Source organism: Sinocyclocheilus rhinocerous, unplaced genomic scaffold (genome assembly GCF_001515625.1).
Source record: "Sinocyclocheilus rhinocerous isolate Xijiao unplaced genomic scaffold, SAMN03320098_v1.1 scaffold1251, whole genome shotgun sequence".
Lineage (NCBI taxonomy): Eukaryota > Metazoa > Chordata > Actinopteri > Cypriniformes > Cyprinidae > Sinocyclocheilus > Sinocyclocheilus rhinocerous.
In genome coordinates, this window is record NW_015636566.1 from 203362 (window position 1) to 214224 (window position 10863).

Here is a 10863-nt window from a genome sequence, read left to right on the forward strand (position 1 = left end):
TATATATAATATTTTTTGGAGTGATTATTAATCAAATTATTAATCAGTATTTAACCTCTTATGTTTTAATTGATTGAATAAAGTTATGATCTACCATATACTCTTAATAGTCACTAAGATGAACTATGCTATTAGAATGTGTTTTTCTTGTTCGTGAGAAGCTTTTCCATATGTTAACTATTTACTCCTCTCAGGTTAAAGGTCTCTGCCTATATCATAGAAGGCAGCAGGGCCTCTTTTCTATGTGACCAACGTGTACTCAGAACATTTAGGTTGTTTTCTATGACTGTATATTAAAGAATAAAGCTGAATATGGTCTGAGCTTCTCTCCTTTTCTCTCTCTGAGAAACTGCATTAATTGTGTGTTTTGGGATCAGTACCTGATAAGAGTAAGAGTCTAACTACTCGACCTTGAAGTAGATTAGGGTTTCTCTCTGTATGTGTGTTGGTATCAGTCTGTGCCGGATTCAGGACAGCACCCAGGAGGGAGAACTCATATGCAGATCTTGACACAAGGATGGCAGATATACGTCTCGGGAGCAGTGCGTTGCGTGTGAACTCTAAACGCTTGTCACCTAAATAACCTTAGAAGTAGGGCTGGGCGATTTTTCAGATTTTATCCATTAATTCGAATTTAATGTTTTGCTACAATTACATTTTTTATAAATCGAGAAATCACCCTAACCCTAACCCTAAAAAACGCAGGAAGATGGGAGTTGAACTTTTTTTAACTTGAGCGCCACATTTTTAGAATGCCGTTTCATGCATGAGACGCTGCAAGAGACGCGAGCACAACAGTCAAATGCGTCCATGTTTACATAGAAAAAAAACAATGGAAAAGCAGCGTAATCTAATAAAAAACCTGTAAACAACTACTACTGTATGTATGATATTTCATGTTTGCATCATGGTGACAGGCTGAAAGCGGCTGTTCATTGTTTTTACAGAACATTTATAGTTAATAATAGTCTACTGATGTCTTCAGTCATTTTGAATATGAATTACCTTGACTTTTGAGATTTTTTAAAAAGCATTTTCCTTGTATTATTTCTGAACACATAATATGTATAAGACAAGTGTGTACAATATGTAGTTGTAGTTTATGCATCTTTTTTGCAAAGATATTTAACAAGTGATTTGTTCAACATTTACATCATGTTGACAACTTCATGTGTGGTGCACTTGGAATAGAAATTTAGAACTAGAGGGCTAATAAAGAAAACGTTACTTGAATTATGTTGTAGTTACATTTTCAAGTTGACTAGTTAAAAATCGTAAAAATCGAGAATCGTTCAAACGTTCTTTAAAAAAATTGTTTCGTTTTTCTACGATTTGACCAATCAGAATAATTTTTACCTAAGTAATGACGTAGTTAATGACCTTTTGTTAGAGTACTTCTGTATTGAGAATGAATGCAGAGCGGCCTACGAACTCCTCGCGAGTATTGAAGCTGACTTCTGCTGATGAAACTGCAAACTCTTTTCTTCAGTAAATTTTTCTTCAATTGATTTAATCTCTGACTCCTGGTCTTCATTCATCATACATGGTCCTTGAGTTTAACTGTAAATCCCCTACAGATATATTTGTTACAGCACTCCAATTCCATTTTTGTGCAACCATTAAACAACCAATAACAAAGAGTGGTGCTCACTGATAGGCCGATGAATATGGTGGTCTTCTTGCCTTTTTTGACCAGTAGTGTCTGCCACATTGGGATGGATATTGTAGCTGATGTCTGTACAAGAGCAGAAAGAATTAAATTACCATGAAAAACATACCATGCTACATAATTAAAAATTTATCGTTAAACCTGTATAATTTTAGAAGTAATTTGTAAGATAAATCTAAGATGATTCAAAAACATTTTAATACTGTGATTTAATATAATATACATTTTATAATTTATTTTGCATGATTTAATTTGCTTCATGTTGTAACATCTTAATTAATAGGTCAAGTAAAAATATTTAATATGAACAAATGAACCTGACTTTTTTTTCTTTACATGTCAGATTTTGTAAACTAGCTCATTGTAGTATTTCATATAATAAAATAATAATAATAATACTTTCATATAATAATAATTAGAAATAATAAATCCCTCACCAATAGTATGAGAACAAGATGCTGGAAATATGCTCCCATATTTGCTGCGTGAGTGCAGAAGAGGGCAAAATTTCCTTGAGCCATCTGAAACAAATATTCTTATCGTTATGACTTGATAAGACTATGACTCTAACCATAATACGTAACAGACAGGGCACTTTTGGTATTTTGATATCAACCACAAGCACTTCAAAATTCATTCATAATTTAAACAGAAAAACTTCTGACCTGAAAGGCAAGTGAAGCAAAAAGGAAGCCGAATACAAGCCACACATATGGAGTGTGTCTCACCACCATCTTCATTCCAGTTAGATAGGCCAGTAGTGTCTGCCACATTGGGATGGATATTGTAGCTGATGTCTGTACAAGAGCAGAAAGAATTAAATTACCATGAAAAACATACCATGCTACATAATTAAAAATTTATCGTTAAACCTGTATAATTTTAGAAGTAATTTGTAAGATAAATCTAAGATGATTCAAAAACATTTTAATACTGTGATTTAATATAATATACATTTTATAATTTATTTTGCATGATTTAATTTGCTTCATGTTGTAACATCTTAATTAATAGGTCAAGTAAAAATATTTAATATGAACAAATGAACCTGACTTTTTTTTCTTTACATGTCAGATTTTGTAAACTAGCTCATTGTAGTATTTCATATAATAAAATAATAATAATAATACTTTCATATAATAATAATTAGAAATAATAAATCCCTCACCAATAGTATGAGAACAAGATGCTGGAAATATGCTCCCATATTTGCTGCGTGAGTGCAGAAGAGGGCAAAATTTCCTTGAGCCATCTGAAACAAATATTCTTATCGTTATGACTTGATAAGACTATGACTCTAACCATAATACGTAACAGACAGGGCACTTTTGGTATTTTGATATCAACCACAAGCACTTCAAAATTCATTCATAATTTAAACAGAAAAACTTCTGACCTGAAAGGCAAGTGAAGCAAAAAGGAAGCCGAATACAAGCCACACATATGGAGTGTGTCTCACCACCATCTTCATTCCAGTTAGATAGGGGACACTTATGCGGTCCAGTTTACTCAGAGGGGCTAAAATGAGATGTAGACACATGCAAGTCATTATATCAGTCTAGTCACTGCAACAGCACACTAGCATGTGCTAATATAGCTATCAATAAATATAGCTAATATAGCAATATAGCTAATATAGCTATAAAAGACTCCCACTATACACTTGCATGTAAATAGTCAAATAACATGCAGTATAAGTAGTCTTAAAGTTTTGCTGTCCATCCTCAACCTAACCACAGGCTCTACTCTTCCCTACAACAGTAACACTACAAAACCAACATAACAGAAACCTCTGCAAATCCTAACATAATACAACATTATATACTAACTTAAGTCTCCCCATGCTAAACTTGTGCAAAAACACACAAAATAACACTTAATTTCAACAATTCTTTTCCTTATATTGTCTGATGCAAAGCATGCAGGAAACTAGAAAACTCAATCATTTTAAGCTCAGCTTACTACAAGAAATGTTGAGTTCACAGAACTTTTTTCAATTAAGTCCAATGAACTTTCATTATTATTTGAGTGAAATAAACTCATTTCATTTCACTGTTCGATTTTACAGTGTATGTGTTTCAAAATTGATGTGGTACTCTTAGTGAAGGCTGAAAGAACATATGGTAAACACAACTTATCTGATATTTTAACTCATGTCAACTCATTTGGACCTACCCGACTGCTCCTTCACTCCAAGAAAAAGCACGAGGCAGCACAGAAAGTACAGCATTCCCAATAGTAATGCTCCAGTCAAATAGGCTCTTCTCTGTAGAAATTAAAAGACAAATGGCACTACCGTTAAAAAGTTTGGGGTCAGAAAGTTTTTTTTTTAAGTTAATATTTTTATTCAGCAAGGATGCATTCAATCGATCAAAAGTGAGAGCAGAGACATTTTAAATGTTACAAGAGTATTGTATTTCAAATAAAGAACCCTGAAAAAATTGATTACTGTTTCCACAAAAATATGAAGCAGCACAACTGTTTCCAACACTGATCATAATAAGAAATGTTTCTAGAGCAACGGATAATATTCTTTCTTGAGCATATTAGAAGGATTTCTGAAGGATCATGTGACACTGAAGACTGGAGTAATGGCTGCTGAAAATTCAGCTTTGCCATCACACGAATAAATTACATTTTAAAAAATATAAAAATGGAAAATTGTAATAATATGTCACATTATTACTGTTTCTACTGTATTTTTGATCAAATAAATACAACCTTAGCGAGGATAAGAGACTTCTTTCAAAAACATAAAAAAATCTTTCTGACCCCATGTCATAGTCTGAGTCTTTGGTTATGTTTATTGTTTGTATTTCTATTAGATTCAGTCATGATCTAGTTTGTCACCTCTACACTACATTTCCCATGATCCCTCCTGGTTCCCATCTGCCCACACTGCTCTATCATCCACACCTGCCATCATTCACCTTCATCAGCTCCACTCCACTTAAGCCTTCAGTTTCTATCAGTTCTTTGTCTGGTGATGTTTGTGTAATACACACTGTTACATTGCGTTTGCTTTCTGAGGTATTCTGATTTCCTTTGTTTAATAAACTTAACTATTATTTTGAATTACCTTCGTCATCTTCATTGGATAAACCATGACACACCAACCTTTTGAACCTTTAGTAGTGGATATTCAGACACTGTGCAACATCAAAACTTATGAAATGAGAAAACTGGGAAGAACAACGTTGATCTTAAAATACCTAGTCTAAAGAATCTAATTCCTGTTTCTGGAAATATAACAGAATAAACTTAGTTGCTGAGTTAAGAAACAGTATTCTAATGTCATATTTAAAGTATGATATTTATGATATTTAAATCTGGAGGCACTACATTCTCTGGTACAACAGTTCCAGAGAAACGGCCTACATATGCTCAAAACAAGGAAGTATCTTATCCTCAACACATGACTAAATAATGAATTTAGGAAAAACAGTTGCCTTGATAGTTCACAGTCAATATGTGTAGCCATTTCACAAGCAATAACTAATAACAAATTCCACTATCCATATGTGCTTGGCACAATGGGAATAGGATGTTCTCTGTGCCTCACTGTATTTTGTAGAGTGTCAGATATGTCATCCAGTGAGTCTGTGTGGTTCCCAGAAGGCCCTTCCGTGCCATTCTGTAAACTGCAGACGTGTGTCCTCTTGGCATGGTGCACCCCCACTATCTGACCCTGAATGGCAGCTCCCGCCAGTGTAGCGAACACTTCCATGCCCATTCCTGTATCGTGAGAGAGAACAAAGTTCTTTTTTATACAGGAAATAGATTTCAGTTAAGGTTATATAAGTTTCTGCTCTCTATTTCCAATGTATCCTGCTTACAAATAATAATAAAAAAGGATGACGAGAGGAAGTATGATCTAGCTAGCTAGCTGTTGTTCTCTGTCTGTAAGGAATATAAACCTTCAAACGTCAAAACTTTTTAAACTTTTTTCAAAACTTTCGAAGACTATGACGAACCAACATTCATAGTTTTTCTTTTTTATTTGCTTTTTTCTGAGTGTATTTGAATTCTTCGGAAGTCCTAAGAGGCTATGGATTATAATTATTTTTCTTTCTTGTTTTCTTGTGATCACAACTTAATTTTCTCGTGATCTCAACCAAAGACTATTTGTCTCAACATAACAAAAGTAGTTTTTTTTTTACAATGATTGTTTGTTTTTTAAAACACAATGCGTTTACTGCTGCTATAGTAATGAACGCAACTTTGACACGCAGCTGATCGACAGATAAACCATGCTCTCTTATACTGTATGTTGTGGATATTTCAGCAAATTTTGCTTCGCTTAGCAATAACGTCTACAATAAATAAATATAAGCTAATCAATCACTGTTCATTTTTTTCCAGAGACAGTACGCTAAACATTTTGTTAAATGGTCAAAGCAACACCGCAATCACAGGCTGCCTTCAGAAGGATGTAGAGAACTATTCGAATATCTTTTAGAGCTGTTTGGATTCAACTTTATTTTCCTTTTATTTGAAATAAAATTATATATAATTTGTTTGTGATTTTTATTAGTCATGTAGGATATGCTGACTGATATCATGTGCGTTACAAGCTTGGGATGCTGTTTGAAAAGAGTGTTTGTGTGTGTGTGTGTGTGTGTGTGTGTGTGAGAGTGTGTGTGTGTGTGTGGTTTCCTACAAAGAAATGTAGAAAATACTAAAGTAACTTAACAATAACAGATAATCTACACAAAATAATCATTAATTCAAGCATTTAACATTTAGGAGTTAATTAAATGTTAGTAATGAACAATACTGCACAAATTATAGCGATCACGAAGAAGGTCCTTATTCTGTCCCAAACGCATACAGTAAGGTGGATATACAGTATAACACCCCATCAGTTAGCCTATATTCAGGTTCCTACTGCCACCTGTTGGCGCTGTTGTGTAACTTAGAGAACAACTTTTGTTATGTCGAGATCAGAAAAAAATTAAGTCGTGATAACAAGAAAACAACTTTCGTTATGTTGAGATCACGAGATAATAAAGTCGTGATCACAAGAAAATGTTTATGTCGAGATCACAAGATTAAGTCGTGATTACGAGAAAACAAGAAAGAAAAATAATAATCCATGGCCTCTTAGGAATTCCGTAGAATTCCAATTCATTTTAATTCAATTTCCTTATGAAAATTTGAATAGTGATTCTTCCTTTTGCAATCTCAATTCAAATTCAATTCAAATTCAGGAGGACTATAAAAGGTATCCATCAATTCAGTTATGAATGGCACACATGAATGGTGTTACTTATACACAAATGATAATTTGAATTTACAATATTTTGAGATTTTGACCTGTTCTTAGATCGGTGCTTGATAGAAAAAGATTGTAGTGGATCTGACTGTAACAGTAATGATTGTCAGGGCTCTAAGCAATGAAGAAAGTTTCAAAGTTCAAAGTTTTCTGCCCCCCTCCTCTTAGGACGCTTGTCTGCTTCACATAAAATTTCTATAGCCTACTCTATCTTAAGGTGCTCCTGGCAATAAGTTCAATCAAGTTCATTAACAGATTTATAATTCATTTAATCGTTTAGCAGATATTGGCTGATATATATATATATATATAGTTTTTTTTTTATGTGGCCCATAATATCTAATTGGCCTATTTCTTGTGAATGTACATGGACAACAGTATATTTGGATGCAACATGCCAAATCTCATGAATTTCTGATGCTATGGGGCTATTAGATTAGCAATTAGATCAGTCATTTATTTGTGACTGTGAATGACAGAATGAAGGCTATAATGCTAATGTTGTACACTAGAGAGTCACAGGGCAAGAAATCCTTTTACAAGAAATCCCATTGCCAATGGCTGAATATTTTCTGATTTTCGTTTTGAAGTCAGTTATTTCTTTTGAAACTAACATGTGTTTCTGTAAGCTGTTTCATCTAACCCTAACATACAGTATAATTGGAGATTTAAGATAGTTGGCTTTGCATTAACATTTAGAAAGATATATTGCAATTCGATCAGCTTGCCACAATCTAATCATCTACTATTGGTGCTCGGACCACAATGATTGCCGTTTAAGACTATTTTCTTACTGTAACAAGTGGCTGAGTCTCGATCCTTCTCATTCCCCCCCAGAAACATGTTTAGGGAAGAATATGGCACATGGTAGCACTGAATGAGACAGAAAGAGAATTAAATGTTTTGGAGTCAGTTATGAATCCTAGCAAAGGATTGTTATAAGCAAACACAGCTGTTTGAAAACTGCTGTGGTGAGTACTAAATTTACTCACCATGAGTACTTCACAGGAAAGAGGTGGAAACTATAGTGTCACTGTATATTTGTTTGCAATTCAAAACTAATTTACATTTAGTCTTCCCCCTATGCAGGAAATGTCCTTAACTGCTGAACATCCTTAACGCTGAATGTGTAAAACAACAGAAAACTATAGGCAGATAATATTGGGCTTACACTCATGAAGGTGTCAAACAGACAGCACCATGTGAAGTACCAGCCGAAACTAAAGGCAGGGGACATGGTGTCCTGTGGGGTATACCAGAGCATAACGTATGATAGGACCCCAAGTGGCATTGTGAACACAATCCTACGTAAAGAGCGTGGATAAGCAGAGTGGCACATGATGAACAATCAGCATATTAAAAAATGTCTTTGAAAGTGTACACCATCTATTACCATTTATATGCTCAACATTTGTAATACACATGTAAGCAACCTGTGGTCCAGCTGTGAAATATTTCAATGAGATTGGAGGAAGTGCTTCACACCCATTCTGAAATTAACCAGTACACTCACCAAGGAATAAGTTTGCCAATTCTGGTCCGGCCACTCTTGCTCACGGCATATCCAATCAGAGGATCCGAAATGGCATCCCAAGCTCGACCAAGGAAGAGAATGATGGATGCAGAGAAAGCTCCCATCTATAGCAAACATAAGGATAGAAGAAAATCTCTTCTAACATACTTACTGTGCACCATTTTTGTAACATAATTTCTTTTGTAGTATACAATGCAGTTACACAATGTTCTACCATGCTGTTAAAGTATATTAATATATGAACTTTCTCAAGATCTTTCATATTCCATTTAACATACTTCCTGTGCTAACAGTTTAGAGTTGTAGTAGTGTTGAACATGGCATGCAAACATGACATGCAAAGTGAGGAAGTGTTGATGATGGAGCATCATGCACATAATATAATGTGGCACATTTACACAATTGTGTGTAAACAGGCCACTGTGAAACTGAATTTGTACAGAGGATATATGGTATATATGGTATTCATTACTGGCAGCTGCTAAAAACCACATCTTTAATTCATATATACACACCTTCACAACATCCAATAAAAATATCTGCATGAAAAAGCCCTTGGCGGTTCCAGTCATTTGATAAGGCATTCCTCCAATGGCATAGCACAGATTCCTGGATAAAGGGATGCCAGGAGTTTTCTGCACAAGATCAACATGTATGCCTCATGTGAATGATTTTGTGAATAGTGTTATTTCAAAACGGAAAATGTTGAATTTTAATAAAGCACGTCTCTTGAAATGAAAAATATAAATATGTACACTGCTGTTCAAAAGTTTGGGATCAGTAAGATTTTTTATGTGTTAAAATTCATAAATTCATAAATACATAAAATACAGTAATACTGTAAAATATTATTACCATTTAAAATACTGGTTTTCTATTTTAATATACTTTAAAATATAATTTATTGCTGTGATCAAAGCTGAATTTTCATCAGCCATTACTCCAATCTTCATTGTCACATGATCCTTCAGAAATCATTCTAATATGCTGATTTATTATCAATGTTGTAAACAGTTTTGCGGCTTAATATATTTTTTCAAACCTGTGATACTTTTTTTAGGATTATTTGATGAATAAAGTTAAAAAGAACAGTGTTTATTTAAAATATAAATCTTTTCTAACAATATATTAGAATATATTATATGTAGAATAGATTATTATTACTTTTTATCAATTTAACACATCCTTGTTGAATTAAAGCATTAATTTCTTTCAAAAAAAGAAAGAAAAAAAGACTTTTGAACGGTAGTGTATATTGTTACAAAAGATTTCTATTTTGAATAAATGCTGTTCTTTTTAACGTTTTATTCATCAAAGAATCCTGAAAGAATTATCACAGGTTACAAAAAAATACGAAGCAGCAAAACTCTTGCCAATATTGATATTAAAGGGGTCATATGATGCTGCTAAAAAGAACATTATTTTGTGTATTTGGTGTAATTAAATGTGTTTATGCGGTTTAAAGTTCAAAAAACACATTATTTTCCACATACTGTACATTATTGTTTCTCCTCTATGCCCCGCCTTTTTGAAACGCGCTTATTAGTAACATGAAAATTACATTTCTTTGGGAGGGTTTGCCTTCGCCATGCTTCCTGGAAGTAGGGGTAGGAACTTGACAGCCTCATGTGACAGGAAGGAAGTGAAGACCTTTTTTTTTTTCTTGAAATCCTTTATTTGGTTGTTCGCTTGCATGTCATTGAGAAATAAAACATGGATAACATCTAGAAAAATACTTAAAAAAGGAGAATGACAACTATAAACTGCGGCAACTATAGTTGCCGGTGGGCTTCTTCGAAACATTTGGGATAATGTAAGTACACAAGTCAGCAAAATATATAACACTGTTCTAGTGGTTAACATAGCAACACTTACATGCAGTAACTTGGAATCATTTTTTGCACTTAAAGGATTAGTTCACTTTCAAATAAAAATTTCCTGATAATGTACTCACCCCCATGTCATCCAAGATGTTTACGTCTTTCTTTCTTCAGTCGAAAAGAAATTAAGGTTTTTGATGAAAACATTCCAGGATTATTCTCCTTATAGTGAACTTCAACGGCTACCAAACGGTTGAAGGTCAAAATGACAGTTTCAGTGCAGCTTCTAAACTTCTACACGATACCAGACGAGGAATAAGGGTTATTATTATTATTATTATTATCTAGCGAAACGATAGGTCATCTTCTAAAAAAAAAAGTATATGCTTTATAAACAAAAATGCGCGCCTTGCACTGCTCTGCGATGCGCGTCCATGACTTCACGTAATACGTAATTACGTTGAAAAGGTCATGCTTGACGTCGGCGGAAGTACCGACTCAGTCAGTGTTTACAAATGTGGAGAAGGAGGACCGTTCAAAAGTTGTTGTATGTTCAATGACACAT

General features: G+C 33.9%; 1 protein-coding gene across 1 annotated transcript in view; it reads right to left on the minus strand.

Moving 5' to 3' along the window:
* Positions 1-10863, minus strand: part of LOC107747988 (sodium-dependent lysophosphatidylcholine symporter 1-like) — a 20230-nt gene that overhangs the window by 3274 nt on the left and 6093 nt on the right. Inside the window, exons 6-14 of the mRNA XM_016562639.1 lie at positions 8994-9136; positions 8458-8582; positions 8116-8248; positions 7739-7817; positions 5232-5404; positions 3845-3935; positions 3066-3187; positions 2838-2921; positions 1652-1735 (exon numbers count right to left, since the gene is read on the minus strand). Coding sequence (XP_016418125.1) covers positions 1652-1735; positions 2838-2921; positions 3066-3187; positions 3845-3935; positions 5232-5404; positions 7739-7817; positions 8116-8248; positions 8458-8582; positions 8994-9136 — 1034 coding nt within the window. The remainder of the gene's footprint in view (positions 1-1651; positions 1736-2837; positions 2922-3065; positions 3188-3844; positions 3936-5231; positions 5405-7738; positions 7818-8115; positions 8249-8457; positions 8583-8993; positions 9137-10863) is intronic.